An 18,552-nucleotide genomic window follows, 5' to 3' on the forward strand; every position below is an offset into this window, starting at 1 on the left:
TGGTCTTTCCCAGCTCGCTGATTAGGGCGGTGTGAGGCCGAGCCTTGGGCTGAAGAGCCACTCCGGGTAGTGACACGCGCAAGGCTCGGCCTCCTGTCTGAGTCAGTGGTGCCTGCACCGCCTCCCCAAAGAACCAGCTGGAGAAGAGCTGCAAAGACCCGAGAAAGGATGGTCTGGAACTGCCTCTTCCCTAGCTGGGGGCTGTACCTCACACCTAAATGTGCACAGGCCTCTGGCCCTTTGTTCCCCGTGGGAGTACCCAGGGAGCGCTGTGCTAGGCCTACACGGGAAGGCAGTGGCTGCCAACCTCTGCAAGGCCTTGGGTGAATCATGGATCTCCTCTGAGCTGTGTTCTCAGCATTGTTTCTCCCCAAACCAGCCAGTTCCCTCCTCTCTGCTCCCGCACATCCTCTAACCTGGGGCTGATGACCTTGCTGTCATGTTCTGACCTCCCTCACAACAGGAATGTGCTCATCATGGCCTCTGGCATGGACAGAGTCAGGATGCTGTAGGAAGTCTTACAGGACTGCCCTGCCCTGAGCTTGGGCATGTGGGGTCTTCCCCAGGGACCGATGTCTGCCTTTCCAGGACCACCCATCACTGCAGGGACCCTATGCACCAAACATCCCATAACCGATGATCCAGGCAACACCTGAATTCCACCCGCTACATAGAGTAACCAAGTTCTTTCCAACGAGCCTGAAATCTCTTCCCTAGAGCTTCTAGCCCCTTGACCTTGTACAGCCCAAGCCTTCCACAAGGGTTACTGTGGAAGTATTCAAAACCATCACTCTACCCACATCACTGCCAACACAGTAGTGGTCGGCACGTGGTGTCAGGCCCTTTGCACCCAAGGCCCTTCCTCACGTCACACTCTATATAGTTTGCTGTGTGCCTTCAAATACAGTAAACAGCATGATCAGCATCAGACAACACATGGCTAGAAATCAAAGTTTTGCCCTGACCTGTGTGGCTCAGTTGGGTGAGCATCGTCCTGCAAAGCAAAAGGTCGCCAGTTTGATACCCAGTCAGGGCACGTGCCTAGGTTGCAGGCCAGGTTCCCAGTTGGGGCGCTTGCAAGAGGCAACCAATTGATGTTTCTCTCCCTCTCTCCCCTCACCTTCTAAAATTATATACTTAAAAAAGAAATCAATTTCATCAGGCAGCTTGGGACAAGAGCTGTAGGCCTACAGAAACTGAGCCTGGAACAAGGTTGGTGCGCCTTATGTACTAAATGAAAAGAATGTAACAGTGCTTGGCACAAAGACCCAGGGTATGAGAAACTGGCACATACTCAGCAAATGGCTTCAGGGCTCTTAGCCATGTGCCCTTATGGTGCCTGGCTCTGCCCAGGTCCCCACGCAGGTGGGTAGACTCATGCGATCAGCCCCCAACTGATACTTCCAGATTGAGAGCCAACTAAATGTGCTTTTGAATCCAGGCAAAGAATGTACCAGAGGCCAAACATGATTGGCAAACCAAAACATAAAGTCTAACAGGGAGATTAAATGACAGTTCTGACCTGATTTATGGCAGCAGCTGCTACTTACTGCTCTCGAGAGGCAAAAGCCTCTGAGGCTCTCATGACATCTAAGATGACCCGGAAAACTGCAGACATGTGTGAACCTTGGTATGGACAGGTTCCTAACAACTTATAATACACACTGAGCCCAGCCCACTCCTTCAAGATCCTGTACCTTCTTCAAGGGCTTAATTATAAATAAGAGCCACCATTTTTTTGGCACCTGCTATGTGCTGGGTATTGTCCGAGTGCTTTTCACATCTAACTTTAATAGGACCCTGCAAAAGAGAAACAACTGTATTCATGTACGGGGAAACCTGCACCCAAGGCTGAATCACAAGCAGGGGAAGGCAGGGAGTAGAGCCCAGGCCTGTGTTCCCAGCCACCACTTGCTATGCTGTTTCAAGATCCTGGAGCCTGGTGTCGCCATCATTGCTTAGGAGACCAGCGATGGGGTAAATGTTCACCTGGCCCCTTGGTCTCTGCTCCAAGCTCATCACCTCTCTTGGGTCTCCACTGCAGGGGGTGCTGAGGCTCTGAAACTCCAGGTCCTTCAAGCATGACGGAGAGCAGCTTTGGTATTAAATACCCTGGTCCTTAGGGAAGAGCAACTCTGCACCTCTCCCCCAAACACAACCCCCGTGAAGGAGTAACAGCTTTCCAACTACTTTGCTTTCAACTTCACCTGCTTTCCATCATAGCTTCGTTTCTTTCCTACCAATAAAACAGCTAAGACGGTTTTGTCTATTTTGTTTTATTTGTTAAATTGCTAAAAAGTCATCAGGGGAAAACAAAAAATGAAATTGACAGATTTAAATATCAGTGAAATCATATCCACTTTTCATTCCTACACAGGTATGTGCCTGAAATGATCCTCTCAGGGTAAGCCACCCGGGACCCCTGAGTTGTGCGGGAAACGTCACTCAGCACCAGCTTTGCCAGGGTACACCGGGCGTGCGCTGACAAGGACCCTGGTTGGTGGGAGGGGAGCAGAGCAAGGGGAGTACAGATGGAGGCAAAGCCTCAGGTTTTCTCTCATTTGACAATGACCATGGTGAGAAGGAGCCACTTACTGGTGAGCATGCAGAACATGCCTTCTGCAGTCTGTGGGGAGGCGGCACAGGACCCAGGCCTCCAAACTCGGCTTCCTGCCCCTGGGTGTGTTCAGATCCTCCCCCAGTGACTTGTGCGCTGGTTAGAGACCACAGAAAATGCAAAGCAGAGCACATCACCATGCCAGGATCACCACAAGGACAAGGACAGACAGACAACCCAACTAGGGATATCACTTGCAAGGGGAAGGAAAGAAGCAAAGCAGAAGGAAACCCAGAAAGATAAAGTGAAAGGGAAGGGAAGCCTCCCTTTGTTCGTCAGCTGGTGGCTTTCTGTCCTCCAAAGTCAAGATCGCTTCAGGTGGTTTTCTTTCTCCCTTTTCTTCATTTTTTATTTTAAAGAGTTCCAACACAGTTCTTAGGATAGTTCATGGTTTCAGATCTTGATATAAAAGCTCAAATATTAAAATCAAATCAATCCACAGAGGGTTGGGAGGAGAAGGAGCCCCATAGAGCCTTACAACTAAATTTAAGCTTCTTTCAACGCCTAATCTGTGCTCCCAAAATGTGGGGCGGGTGGAGGTTGTGGAGCCCACCACCCAAATGTAGAATAAGGGTGAAAATATGAACAAAAATACAGAATCCTCTCTGCTGCCCGGACTGCAAAATGAGAAAACAGGAAGCTCTGTCCAAGAGGGCAAGAAGAGACTCAAATTCTCACTTGAGGTCAACAAGGTGGCCGGGAAAGTCCGTATGACAAGGGGGCTCTCAAAGGCACACTTGCAGGAATGGGAGGGGTTAAAGCTTCAAGTAGAAACAAAATGTACTTTAAATACTTAAATACTGATAAATATTTGCTAGGTGCTCCTGAGGGTTTAAAAAAACATTTTGTCTCATTTTTCTCAGTGAGTTTTAAGACAAAATTGGCATCACGTCAAAACCGGAGTTGTGGTTACATCTGATCCGACCGAAGTATCCGAGGCGCTGAGACACCTGAAGTCCCGCCGCACGTGTGGCTTCTCAGGGCCTGAGGAGGCCATCACCCTGCCTGTGCTGCGTCGCCTTCCCGAGGCGCACGCACACAGTGCCCCGGAGCCACCGAGCCCAACACCACTGGGTAGAGACGAGGCAGATTTTTCTTAAAGAGCTGTAAACGGGCAGCCTGGTTCCGAGGGGCGCGGGAAATACCGGGGTGCCACGGAGTTCCGAGGAGCCAGGTTACTCTCTAAAGGAATCATCTCTGTTACCTGCCTACTTGGGGAAAGCAGAAGGGATCGACGAGTTAACAGCCGGCTTAGGAAGGCCACGGCACAAAGGGAAAGACTACAAATTTGGGATTCTGCACTTTCAGGCTTCCAAACCCTTTCTATTTAAACAGGGACTGAGTGTGGAGGCACCATCTCACGCACACGTGCAATGTCACAGACAAGGTCCGGCTACAGCAACAGTGCCCACGTCGTGCATCTTTCCGGCTGGCTTTCTTGGGGGAGGAAGGACCCCCCCTGGTCTAACAGTCTTTGCCAAAAAAGGGCCGGCAGCACCCCAGAGCAGGAAGTCTGGAGAGCTGAGTGTTGAGCTATGAGCAGCTGGACACCACAGCGAGTAGGCACGTGATAGTTCCCTTATCTAAGGGAGCACACAGGGCAATTTCTGGAGCACATACCCCTGCCTGGGAGCTGGCTCTTTCCTGGGCTGGGCACCAGGGGGGCTTTCCCACCAAGACCACGCTGTGAAAGCTAATGGCTAGGGGAAGGGATCCGACATGATGGAACAGGAGAAAACATGCCTCTCCGACAGCCTGCTGAGTGCTGGCGGGGAGCCAGGGCCCAGGGCCAGCTGCAGCAGGCTTGCGCTTGGGAAACGCGAACAAGAAAACGGGGAGTGTGCGGACAGAAAATGCAGCGTTTTGAAAGTTAAATCTTAAAGACAAAATAAAAATCCTCTTTTCATTGATGAGAAATCATCGAAAATCCACATTTAGGTAGATTTTTAGAGACCACGTAACTTCCTGCATCAACCAAAGAAATGCTCTAGGTGGTCACATCTTATCTCAGAAATGACATGAAAGTAAAAACCCCAAGCCTCGTCTGGGTGGCATGTGAACCAGACAGTCACAAAGAAGGAGCTGCTCCCAAGGTCAGGCCTGCATCCACAAGGTCAAGCCTCTTTGGGTGATCCTCGGCCCAATCACCTGTTAATAGCCAGGCAGGAAGATACATGTCACAACAGGGGCAAAAATAATTTCTAGGAGGAACTGTTATTGGGATTCCCTCTGTCAGGATCTACTTCTACATTTTACAAATATAGATCGGTGTCCACTGTGCTTTGGAAGTAAAAAGAAGCCCAAAAGAAAAAAGATGATGCCTCAAGGATCTCTCGTGATACTGGCGTCTTAAAATTCCGTACCGGCCCCTTAGTGACACCACAGAAAGTGTTTCAGAAATATTTCTAAGCAATCTCTCTGGGCACTTGAGCTTTATAAAAGAAACAAAAAGTGAGAGAGGTTTTAGAGCTTTAAAAAATCTGCATATGCAAAAAGAAAGAAGAAAAAGAAAGGCAGCTTCTGAAGGTCAAGTTTTCAGGGAAGGAAAAGGAGAACAAGTGTGGTTTTTGGCAACTTGTCACCAAGTACGATTGTCAGGAAATTCCACAGTCAGACACCAAAATGTTTTCTGAGACATGGAGGGAGCACTCAAAAGAACAAAAGACACTAGGCGGACGGGTGTCACTGCATACACACTGTTTCACGGTGGCCCTGGCATACAGACGTGGAACAAAATCCCTTGCTGGGTAACTTGCCCTCGGTCACCGAGGGCAGAATGGGCCAGGCACGGGGCATGGCCGCAGAGAGAGGTTTTCACAGGTCCTCTGTGGATTTAAGAAAGGTGAAGAGCAGCTTCCTACAGGCTTTTACCCTGCCAGCGCCTGCAGCGCGCACGTCTGAAACCTCCGCCGGCGCGTCTGACACAGGCCCTTTCTTTTTCTAACTCCGGGAAGGCCACATAAAGATTTCCAGGGGGCTCTTCAGTTTCTTTAGGAAAGCTGATATTAGTCTGTTCCCTAAATTCTTGGTCTAGTTATCAGCAAAGTAGAAAAAGGCAGCACAGCCTCTGCTAAAACACAGCAACAATTTTATCTAAACCAGGACAGAGATCTCTCCCTCTTTGTAAACAAGAGTTGGTTATATAATATATATTTATATATAATTTTTTTCTTAATGGAGATTTGATCCCAGCCTGGAGTGAGTGAGGTTGGGAACCGGGGTTTTGGTTTATGGGAGTAATTTTGTCCTTTTGTTTTCCTAATTCTCAGTCCAAACACTTGCAGGCTGGAAAATTCCAAATTAAAAGTCACAGAAAGGGAAAGGGGTTTACAGCATATTATCTTTTTGCTCGCACAAAGTACAAGGCGTTCGTTTTTGGATAGTACTTCACATTCTGTTTCTTGTCCATGAGTCCTCCAAATATGATGAGTTCACCCCTGCCTTGTACCACTGTGTGCAGGCTGGTTTCCGGAGGTCCGACCACAGAACTGCTATTAAATACTTTCCATTTGACCCGCCCCTTCTCCTTGGTGTCTTTAATGTCCAGCACGTACATCTGCATGGGCTTGCAGTTCATACTCTGGTACAAGGGTTTGCCGACGTTCAGGGACTGCGGAGGGTGGTGGCCCAGGCGGCGGGCGATGGGAGGTAAGGAATGTCCGTCTCCTTGGGCAGGCCCTGGCCGGGGAATGGGCACCGTCTCTCCACTGCTCAGGTTCTGACTCCCCGGGGAGCCTGGAGAAGATCCCAGGGGAGGACTTAGCACTGCAGAGGCTGAGGGGCCTTTGGATGACATCGCTTTGATGGCTTCTAGGCTCCGACGCAGGGCACCTGGGGAGATGGCCCCTGCAAGGGCACTGGCCACATGAGGTGGGGTATGCACGCCATTCGTCTGTTCGGGAAGGTGTCTCATACTTCCCCCAACTGTCCTGTTGTCCACGCCGTCCATGTGACTGCTACTGGAAGTGGGTTTCAGATCCCAGTTTAGATCTATTGATCCTAATCTTAGATCTTTCTGATCTGGCAGTGACCCTCGTCGAGGGGCCAAAGAAAGTCCCATTTTTAGGTCATATCCTTCAGTGGTAGATGGAGTGCTAGGAGATATGGCCTGCACAGGGCTGTCCAAAGAAGAGCCACCCACAGCTGCTGTTCCTGGAGATAAACTCCCACCATTGAGGACGGGAGAGCCATCTCCTCTGGCTGGGGAAAGGCTTCCTTCCCTGGAACTTGAGGGGGTCTGCCTTTGGGTTCTGGGTCTCAGTGTTCCCCAGCGGCCGTTAACACACGGAGCTTCATCCATGCTCCTCACTGGGGACTGCGAGCGGTACTCTCGGGTTTCGGGAACCAGGGCGGGAGGAGTGGCACTGATAGGTGATGGGCGAGAGTTCAAACTGGGGCTGAGTGGGGCTCTCCCACTGGGAGCCTGGCTGAAGACCACCACACACTGCCCCACCTGGAAGGCAAAAGACTTGTGCTCAGTTCTGATCATTCATTCAACTATCAAACATTTTATCATGAGCATCTGGGATACACCAGGCATTTTACAGGTACCTGAGATACAGAGATGAAAATAACACAGTCTGCTTTCTAGGTCAGAAGGGCGGATAGACATGGGAGCAATTTGTTGCTACAGTGTGGCATGTGCTATCATTAGAATTATGTCTACAGAATAAGGATAGAGTGGAGGGAGGAATCAGTTTTTGTTTGAGGGATCCTGGAGAAAATTTTATAGACAAAAAGATGCTTAAAGCTGGGACTTAAAGAATGAGTGGGGCCCATTAAGTTTTCTCTTCTAGTGATTCATAATGCGAGAAACTCCCAAGGAGCTATGGTTAATGTCTACCTATTTTGTGACATCAAGATGTTTTCATTTTCCATACAAATTTGCTTGGAAATCTGACAAGTTAACTTGGTTTTACAGGTTAGGACCCCTCCCCCTGCTGGCCTGTCAGTTCCCCACTTACCCGGCAAGCTGGATGGCACCACAGTTCTGGGGCCCCATGATCTTCATTTTCTACCTTGAGTGCCTGCCAGGCCCAGGGACCTGACTGCATGTGCAACAACCAAGCATCCTTGAACAGCTGTAAGAGAAGGACCAACAACAGGACTCAGGTGTAGTTCCTATTACAAAACATACATAGACCTGGAATCTCAAAACTCTGCCATCTGGTCTAGAGTGTACAGGCTCTTCAGAAAGAATAGCAAAATCTTTGTTATCCATTCATCTGTGCCTTCACTCATTCATATACTACCCCTGACTGGGCACAAAAAAAATTGTGCTTGTGACCCATGAATCAATTTTAAGTGGTTTTGAATTCTGCCTGTGGTTTTATGTGTGTGTATTTGGCGGTGGGGAGGGAGGGAGTTAGATAATATATCTCTGTAACTTTCTGAAGCTGCATTCTTTTTAAAAGACTTTATTTATTTTTAGCGCAAGGGGAAGCAAGGGAGAAAGAGGGGGGAGAAACATCTACCAGTTGCTGCTTGCATTCCCCCAACCGGGGACCGAACCTGTAACCCAGGCATGTGCCCTGACTGAGAATCTAACAGGTGACCTTCAGTGTGTGGGACAATGCCCAACCCACACCAATGAGAGCTGAAACTGCATTCTTAAAATAAATTCCACATAAATTCCAGCAGCTATCAACCTGCTTTTATGTCCCATTCCTCCTGGAAAAAAATGACAGTACCAAACTTTATGGCCTAAAGAGGAGGTAAGAGTAGGAAAAAATACAGATATGAATATTCAAGAGATGAATATTTCTTATGAAAAGCAACCCCCACCCCCCAAAAGGCAGAGAAAATAGCCAGAAAATACAAAGGCTATCTACCCAAAGGGAAAAGGCACTCTCTTAACGAAAATGCCGCAGCAAATCTTATGAGACAGGGAAAGCAGGATGTGAACGCTCAGCAGCATGTGCCCGGGAAGGCCACAGCAGCAGTACTCACAGCATTGGGACCGCCACACCCTCCGAGGATTAAGATAGTTGCATCATCTATGACAATCTGGGGACAGAAAGAAATTTAAAACTATAAAGACACAGGCATCTTGGGCGGAGGGGAGCAAAGGGGGAAAAATTGGAACTATTGTAACAATATAATCAATAAAATATACTGAAAAAAGAAGAAGAAGAAAAAAAAAAAAACAACACAGGCATCTGACCTCCTATGCTTCAGTCATACACGAAAATAGCCTACCCGGCTCCTAAATGCGAGTCTTACTTCCAGTTACCATAATAAGCTCTCTATTTTCCTATGTCCATTTTGATCCCTATGAATAAACTGGTGATTCACCTGAATGGATGCATTCTTTGTTGATCAAATATCAACATGAAAGTGCCAACCACATAAAATGCAGGGTTTCCCTAAGAAATGAAATAGCATCTGGGAGATATGCCGACTGCGGGGAGCGAAGCGGGAAGTTCTAAAGGGTCAAGCGAAAAGGCCCAGCGCGGGGAGACTGAAGGAGGCCAGAGAGATCCAAACCGAGGGACAGGCTGCAAAGTAACTGGCCCATGTTCTTAAAACTATGAAGGTCATAAAAGACAAAGACTGAAGAACTATTCCAGATTAAATGAATTCATGAGACATCACAACTAAACATGGCAACATGGATCCTGGACCAGAAAAAAAATTTTTTTTCTTGCTCTAAACGACATTATTGGGACGATAGGGAAATTTTCGAATAAGAAAGATCTAGATTAAAACAAAAAAAACCCCAAACAAACAAAAAAAGAAATGAAATAGCAAACTAAATTCTTTGGGGAGAGGCAAAATATAAAGCCACTAAAAATAAATATAACCATTAGAAGTTGAAAAGCAAATACCGACAAAAGTAATGACACATTCTCTTTTGGCTTATGCATGTTGGCATCTTACCTGACTCCCTCCTCCCTCTCCCATCCTAACTGAAAGATGCTACAGTGTTTGCTGAACAGTTACTTTAATTCCTGAGCACCTGAGATTGGCCACCTCGAGGATGAGGACTGGGGCCAGAGATGTTTGGCTTGGACCACGCCCACTGCTCGAGGTCAAGGACCCAGACATCATTGCTCCTGTAAGATAAGGACATAAGGATGAAGGAGGTGGGAGCTACTGGAGACACAAGAGCTGATATAAATGATGTTACATTTATAAAGATGCCCCACAAAGTGCCAGCTCATAGTTAGCACTTCAACTATTTTTTCTTCGGCTCCTTTCCCTGGAACCCATCTCAAGACCTTCGAACCTTTGCTGTCACTGACCCGTAAGGCCTTGCTTGTCTGAATCATGTCTGTCGTCACACACTAATACCTAAAGAGTTATTGATGATAGTAGGAAAATAGTTAATGGCCAAGGTATAGTCTTTCTATTTTTTAATTTATTGATTGATTTTAGAGAGAGAAAATGAGAGAAACATCAATTTGTTGTTCCACTTATACATGCACCGGTTGATTCTTGTATGTGCCCTGACTGGGGTAGGGGTGGGATCGAACCTGCAACTTTGGCATATCAGGACGACACTCTAACCAACGTAACTAACCGGCCAGGGCTAAGATATAGTTTTTCAAAAGCAAAAAACAGAAGGAGGAAAAAAATATATTCAAAAGGCAGCTCTAACACTGTCTAGGAGATAGTGATTTATCGATTCTGGCTACAAAAAGTCGTTTCACCATGGCTAATGAGAGCTGTGGTTTTATCAAGGACAAACTGGCATCTCTAACTTCCAAGGGACCAGTATGTATGGCAAGGACAGATTCCTAGATGGCAGTCTGTATGGTCCTGTCAGGTCATTTATTCACACACCGGAACACCGGAATAAGAGCTCCAATACCTTGATCCCTTAACCCCCTCACCTGGAGAAGAGCTCACACTGCCAAATCAGATAAATAATGATTCAGATGGAGTACTCTGGCTCTTGACTCTGGCCTGAACTGGCCAGTTGTGACCAGAGGTGGAGAGGAGAGTTGGTATGGAAAACAGCCTAACCTAAGTGTGTCAGGCCTGACACCATTTTCTTGCTCCTACCCACTGCCCCAGCCCATCCCATTTGGAGAGTGAACCATTTCCACCTGTCCTGTTAGTCTACCTCTCTCCTTCTCTAAAGTCACAAATGGCATGAACTGTATCATAAAGGAGAGCAAGAAAAAGTACTGTTTCTTGGAAGGTGGCCTTCTGTAGGGATAGGTAGAAGCAGATAAAGTGAAGGGCCATCAGAATTTGATCTCACCGAAGAGAACCACATACCAAACAGAAGGTGGCTACACAGCCCTGATTCTATGGAGCAAGTTTTTCAACTTTCCTGGTACGTGACTAGGGGATCAAAAACTGGAAAGTTAGCGATAACTAGTTGGATTAATCAGAGCCATGTTCAGGAATACTGACCCTGACTAGTTTCACTTTTCTGACCTGTTATTCCCAGAAGTACTTACCTTCAGGTTGACAGAGAGCAAACCAAATATACTTACATTTGCCGGGATCCTAAGGAGCCACCAAAGACAATCATTTTGTCATCTATCACACAGGAGGAATGGCCGGCCATGGGAGGCGGCCCATGGGTTGTCACAATGCAGTTCCACCTAATATAAAGACAGGAGGAAGCTGCTAAGTCAAGAATCATACGGATCCACGGCACTTCTGGGGAATGAGTCGCCAAAACTGAAGAGCTCCCTGTCCTTCAACTGGCTCATTCAGCTTTCTTGGAAGAGGAATGAATCTCTCCCACTTTTTCTCTTTGGAATAAGAGCTCTTAACTTTAGGCTTTACAGGGGGCCTGGAAACCCTCTGATACTGTAGGCAAAATCTGTGCATATGTAAATTTTTTTTTTTTTTCTGGGAAAAGAGTCTATAGTTTTCATCAGATCCTCAAGATTTCTGAACACAAAAAAGGCAAGGGATTTAGAATATTTTACTCCAGCATGAAAAGATCTTATTTTTGTGGCTTACCAGTTTTTAGAGGGTGAATAAGTATGTATTTCATCAAAGAATCTCTCTGGTTGGTGTAGGGGATAAGGGCTTGGCCGTGTCCAGCCACCAAACAGCACCAGCAGGTCCTTGTACACGACCAGAGTCGCTCCAGCTTTGGGGGAAGGATAGGACCCTGGGAGAAGTCAATAACAGCATAGTTAGGACTCAGGGTCTCCTGACAAGCCAAAGGTAGGCTGTCTATAGGTCACCTTAGCCATGGGTCTCACTAGCACGCACGGGAGCAGACTTTCAGGGCCCGACGTGAAGGTACTCCAATGCAGCTGCAGGCCTTACACCGAGAGTGGCTACTAAAGCCTCCAGGCTGGGCCTCTGAGCTCGCCACGCTGACCAAACTTGGGAACAACAGAAATTTGGCTTATGCTGGAAAACTTTAGGAATAACAAATGTCCCACAGAAGCATAATTTTTAGAGCTTTTGGTCTTTGAAACAATTGCTATTTCTCTCAGTCTCTTACTTCACACCACCTTTAGTTTGCTCAGGACCAATATCCAGGGTCAGTAAATACTGGAATATTAAAAAGAATTTGTTGTTGCTGTTATTAAAGGTGCAGAGCCCATTTTTCAAAGGCAATCTTAAGCAAAAGGACTCGCAGTAGTACAGCATGTTAACCCGAGAGCAGTGCAGGTGTGCCAATGCAGGTGGAGAGCGTGGCCTCCACTTCAGCAAGAGGTTATGGGAACATGGTTTGAAAAGCCCTGCTCAGGCTGCTTTAGTGGTGTTGAGTATAAAGTATTGAGGTTTAAAAGGTAGACCTCAGAACGGTCTTCCCTGGGATCCAGCTTAAGAGTAGTTTCACATGATTTACTGAGAAAGTACCAGCCTTCAGAATATGGAGTAAGTGTCTAAGACCATTTTGTGGCACCAGCTATTCTGAATACTTTCCTAACAGAACAGACATCAAACCCACAGGAACTCACTGCAGAAATCAATCTTCCCTAGAAACAGTGCTCAGGTCAATCAGTTCTCGCCGCCCTCGTACCCCACTAGGGGTTACTCCTGATTTGTTGTCCATAGAGTCTATGATCACTGGTTAAAAACTTTTGCTTCCTAGGAGGAAGCCCCCTAGCCCAACTAGAAAACCTCATTAAATATAATGATCTAGTTAAAATGCTAGTGTTACCCAAAGATGATTTAATTTGTGATACAGCAAATCAAGTTTCAAGTTCTTGCCCTTACCTTGGAACTTGTAAGTACTGTGAGGAAGTTGGAAAAAGCAAATAAAATATATAACAGACTTCACCACATTGGTAAAGTAACTTAAAAACCTTCCAGACTGAAATTTGGATTTGGAGTTGAGATACTGGAACTCCTGGCTTTTAAAATCAAGTGTATAATGTGAAGCAGCAGACCGGGGGTCTATAAAATAGCAAAACTACGGCAACAACAATGCAAAGCTTTAATGTAAATCGGGCAATTTGTATAAAAACATTTTAAGTGCACATGCTTTAAATCAGCAATTTCACTTCCAGGAAGTAATCTAATGAGAGTCAGGAAAGAAGTAGATACAAGTATACTCATTTGCAGTTTTTAAATAGATCAAGGAATATCCATATAATACTATGTGACAATTAAAAATTATGTGTCGATTTGTCTTAGAATAATTCCCATGCTCTATTAAGTGAAAATGAAAGTAGCAAGTGACAGAACATGGAATAGTAACAGCTAACAGGATACTACTATGCCTGGGCACGATTCCTAGTGCTTTGCACATAAGTAATTCATTTAATCCTTACAAAAACCTAGGGAGGTAGGCACCATTTTCTCTTCCAGGATTAGATAAAGAAACTGAGGCACAGATTGGTTAATTTCTCCAAGGCCACGCATCCAATTAGTATCAGAGAAGGAATCTGAATCTAGGCAAATTGAGCCCACTTAAAATAATCTATTTTCCTACATGTGTTCACTATACATAAAGAAAGTCTAGAAGGTCACCTAAGTGTCCATCAGTAGATGAGTGGATAAAACAACTATGGCACATACACACAATGGAATACTACTCAGCCATGAAAAAGAAGAAAAATTTTACCCTTCGTGACAGCGTGGATGGACCTGGAGAACATTATAGTAAGTGAAATAAGCCAGTCAGAGAAAGACAAACACCACATGGTTTCACTCATATGTGGAACAGAATGAACAAACTGAACTAAAAAGCAAAATAGAGACAGACTCACAGACAGAGAGCAGGCTGGCAGCTATAGGGGGAGGTTAGGGGCTGAAGTGATCGAGCAAAAAGGAAAAAGGACTCATGGACATAGACAACAGTGTGGTGACTGCGTGGTGGAGGGGGGTTTGAAGGGAGAGAAATAGTAATGGAAAAAAATACCCCCCCCCCAAAAAAAATTAAAAAGAAAAAGTAAAAAAAAAAAAAAAAAAAAAAAATTTAAAAAGAGAAAGTCTAGCCCTGGCTGATGTGGCTCAGTAGACTGAGTGCCAGCCTGTGAATTGAAAGGTTGCTGGTTCGATTCCCAGTCAGGGCACATGCCTGGGTTGCAGGCCAGGTCCCCAGATGGAGACTTGCGAAAGGCAGCCAATCAATATTTCTCTAGCACATTGATGTTTCTCTCCGTTTCTTCCTCCCTTTCCCTCTCTCTAAAAAAGAAAAAAGAATGTCTAGAAGGTCAATAAACAGTTGATCTCTTTGAATGGTAAGCTTACAGATAATTTTCACCTTCTTTATAAAAGCCTCTCTGTATTGGCTAAACTTTGCAAAAAGTGATACTTGCTCATTCTGCTTGGGGAAAAGCAAAGCTCTTTCAGTCATTAAAAATGAGAAATAAGAATTCAATGCAACTCTCTTTTTCTACACCTTCCCTAAACTCACTGCATTTGATGAAGGCCTCTGTGAGAAGCTATATACAGTAAATTCTCAATTGCTTATTTAAAATCCCAAATTCCTCAGTGTTCTGAAAATCTTTTTTTTTCCCCAAAAATTCATTTGGCAACAAAACTTGACCTGAAATGATGAGGCTATGGATAGTCAGTCGTTTTTTAATCTGCTCAGTGTGAGTATTCATTATGTATCACTGCAGAAGTATTAGTAAGTTTGATTATAGGGTACTGCTTCAGACTCCACTAGAGGTATTTTAAAGGCATATGCATCATATTCCCATTTTAAAACCTAAAAAATTCTGAATTCCAAAACACAATTAGCTCCGAAGGTTTAACATAAAAAATGATGGTTAAGACCACAGGTTCTGAAGCCAACCTGCCTGGGGTCAGATACCAACCCCGTCACGTAGCTGGCTGTGATACTCAGGCCAGTTAACCGATCTCTCTCTGCATTAGCTTCTGTATCTATAAAATGGAATAACTCACAGAGTGGTTGTGAGGATTAAATAAGTGAAGTCATGTAATGCCTTTAGAACAGTGCGTGGTATTGTTATTGGTATTAAAGCAAAGTCATATGAAGTTAATACCAGGTCAATTAGCCAAAGATGTCTGACAGTACCACCATTTATGATACATGGCATCGCTTCTGAGAACAGAACTGAGCCGGTGACCATATTTAACTACTAGTACACAGCTGGAGTGCTCCTGGTATAATAACTTATTTAGCTCAAGAAAGTATAATAGAAATAAAACTGTAACTGACAGTAGAGGATATGAAAGGGAAGTTATCCAAACTCCCAGGAAGGTAAATCAAATACATCAAAAGTGATTTGGAAACAAACAACAAAGAAAAACAAGGGTTAACATAAGACTAGTTTGGGCTTGTTCTTTTCATTTGTTTCCTTTAACATCTCCTAAAACAATTGATGAGGCAAAGCAAATCAATGCTGCCAGTTCTGGGTTCAAAGAAACTACAAATGTAGTATAAGGATACATACCTCTTAATGGGAAAAACTATTCAAAGAATTAAAAAGAGTGTTGGTAAAACATAACTATATATATATATATATATATATAATATATATATAAATATATATATATATAAAATATATATATATTACTTGATATACAAAACCAAACCAGTGAAAACACTACCTATATACTAGACCTGCACTGTCCAACACAGTCACCATTAGCCACATGTTGCTAGTGGCTATGGAATTAGCAAGCACAGATACAGAACGTTTCTAGCATTACAGGAAGTGCTACCGGACAGTACTACTTCAGACAAAGGATTTTAACTTTATAAACTGTGCCTGTGTTTATGGGGAATGGGGATGGTGGCAGGGATAAATGGAGTAATTTCATTAACTTTTAGAGACATTACAATTACTGCTGCTTATAACTGTTACTACTGTTACTACACTAAGGACAATGACTAATACTTAGTGAGCATTTACTATACGCCAGGCACCTTCTAGGTGCCTGGCATGTATTCACGAACTCCTTCCCCAGCTCCTAGTTTGATTTCCGTTTCACAGAAGAGAATACTGCAGCACGGCTCATTGAAGTAACTCGCCGAGGTCACAGAACTGGCCAGTGGTGGGGCCAGGATTCCAACCCATTTACTCTGGATTTAAAACTCGTTCTCTTCATCTTTATATCAGACTGCTCTTCATGCATAAAGATACATTCATTTTGAGTAGTTCCCACAAACAAGTCAGGTACCTTAAAAGGTCTGAGTGTTTCAAAGCTGAAAAAGTTCTTTCCTAAATTTTAATTGTAAGCAACAGACCTAGTGTAGACAGAGAGATAAGTAAATTGAACAGAAGGCTATTCTGGGGAACTCTTCTCCACAAGGCTCTGTCTCTCTGCTACAAGACCCACTGCTTGTTCTCCAGACTCTCCCAAGGAAAGGTAACCTGAGGCCAGTGACCATGATAAACCAATCCTTATGGGTTATCTTAGTTAAGGGCTTTTCAACACGACTTCTCAAATACCTTGGTATTTTAGAAAGCCAAACTCTCTCCCTCTACTTATCCCAAGGAGTGGGAGAACTCCCTCAACCAGCATTCTCAAGGTCTGTTTTTTGTCACAAATAGAAGCTTTAATTTCAGTATCTTACTTAAATATCTTCACAGCTAAGCAGGTTCATACTGAAAGTTAACTTAATCATGCTCTGCCTCAATATGTAAGGCATGTGGGGGAAAATGATTATACAATAACAAATGAAGCAGGGGGGAGAGAGGGCACGGAATTCAACATACAACACAGAGCTAGTTCAGAAATAAGAGGTCAAAGACATGGTGCATCAAATTTTCTATGACCCAATTATGCACAGAACATTTGCATTATTTGTTGCAAATTAGATAACTTTAAATTCTTCTTACTTTCAGAATCTATAGTATGAGGTCTATTTTCATCATTTCCAAAAATCTACATATTTTATATTTTGAACTTGTTTAAAGCAGAGGGTCTTTAACTCCCCTTCCAATATCTTAATGTTAGGTCCACAGATAAAATGAACTAAATTTATGGTGAGGTCAGAGAACTCCAGCATAAAGTTCTATATCTTTAACAGTCTCTTTAGCCAAATGGAGTTCTGGAAAGCAAACAATAGACCTTGACTAGAATTTTGAGAAAAACAAGAAAAGTCATGTTCAAATTATATAACTTTATTCATTGTTTAAAAGTTTTAAGAAATGCAAGCTATTGAAATGTCTCTTACTAATAAACTATCCTTAAAAAAGGAAACATCATCAGACAAGGGAAACAACTAACTTAGATCTGGAATGGCCCTCAACGAAATGCCAGGCCCCAAAGTGGGAAGAACTGGGTCCACTCTGACAACAGCAGACCTTCCATAGTTAAAAGGCCATCATCATCATGGTGACATACGAAATTCATACCCTCCCCCCAAGAAAACTGATAAATGAAGGTTTTACACGCATTAGGACATTTCTTGGCCTGCCTTCAAAACAATGAGGCCACTGGGCCTCTCGACAGTCTTAACTATCGCTGTATCACAAAAGTAGAGGAAGAAAGGGTGTCACTCCCATGCAGCTTCTCACCAAGCACCACAGGACAAAATGTGCCCATATCAAACTTGGACAGACATGTTACTCGAGCCTGTTTCCCCAGAGCCAATGTTATCCTCACAGGCTTCATTTCCCAAACACACCAAAGGCCGCCTAATCGCATGGCAGATATCATCAATGGAGCAAATTCAAAACAAGGCACAAGCCAAAAAGGCAGCTGTGGGAAACTGGGAGATCAGATAGGCGCCCCATACACAGAACTAGCATTCCCTAAAACTGCTAATTGGTTCAGACGTTTCCCAAGGTTCCTATGAATCAGAAGAAAGTTTCACATGTGAAAGACAGTGGTAGAATTACAAGGCATTCTTGTTTGCTTTTGCAAAGATGGTAAAGACAGTGAAGCAATTCCTAATTCTGGTTTGGTTTCTATGCCACTTTCCCACAATTGCAGTTTCCATTCACACAGAATCTAGGGCTAGAAGGGCAGCTCAGCTGTTCGATACAAGATAAAACAAGAACCTGTTTTCACTGGGGTGCCTGTATTTTATGCATGACAGAAAAATTTTATATCTCCATACTATGACGATCATTTATTATTAGTTTATTATTAAGCTGTTATAAATAATAGTTAGCATTCCCTCACAGCTATAGTTTTCTTTTGTTAGTTTATTTTTTTACTTTTTTATTGAATTTATTGGGTGGCACTGGTTAGGACAATCACACAGGTTTCAGGTGTACAATTCTACAACACACCAGCTGTACACTGCATTGTGTGTTCACCACCCTAAGTCAAGTCCCCTTTCATCACCACCCCCTCTCCCCCCTACACCCCCAGCTGTAGTTCTGGAACTTTAGCTACTTCAGAAGTAGATGGAGGTCTCACCACAACACACTGCCTGGCCCCACTTCTGAGTTTCCTATTTAGTAGGAAAGGGTGGGGGAGGAAAAGGTGCACTTCTCACAAGCTCTCAGGTGCCTGATGTTTGGGGACTAGACTTTGGAACCCTTCATTTTGATAGCAGACTAAGGACAAGGGTCCAAGGCCAGTTTTCTTTGACTAACGCTTCAATCAAAGAGGCGGTGAAAGGAACTCCTTTAACA

General features: G+C 44.4%; 1 protein-coding gene across 2 annotated transcripts in view; it reads right to left on the bottom strand.

Moving 5' to 3' along the window:
- Nucleotides 1–5,688: 5,688 nt before the first annotated feature.
- FBXO42 (F-box protein 42) overlaps nt 5,689–18,552 on the bottom strand; it is a 77,222-nt gene continuing 64,358 nt past the window's right edge. For both annotated transcript variants that reach the window (XM_090268667.1, XM_090268668.1), the window contains exons 5-10: nt 11,543–11,696; nt 11,065–11,175; nt 9,576–9,672; nt 8,567–8,623; nt 7,582–7,698; nt 5,689–7,070 (exon numbers count right to left, since the gene is read on the bottom strand). In XM_090268667.1, coding sequence (XP_090124793.1) covers nt 5,955–7,070; nt 7,582–7,698; nt 8,567–8,623; nt 9,576–9,672; nt 11,065–11,175; nt 11,543–11,696 — 1,652 coding nt within the window. In that variant the 3' untranslated portion in view covers nt 5,689–5,954. The remainder of the gene's footprint in view (nt 7,071–7,581; nt 7,699–8,566; nt 8,624–9,575; nt 9,673–11,064; nt 11,176–11,542; nt 11,697–18,552) is intronic.

The sequence above is a fragment of the Furipterus horrens genome, unplaced genomic scaffold (assembly GCF_987537825.1).
Source record: "Furipterus horrens unplaced genomic scaffold, mFurHor1.1.pri manual_scaffold_3, whole genome shotgun sequence".
Classification (NCBI taxonomy): Eukaryota; Metazoa; Chordata; class Mammalia; order Chiroptera; family Furipteridae; genus Furipterus; species Furipterus horrens.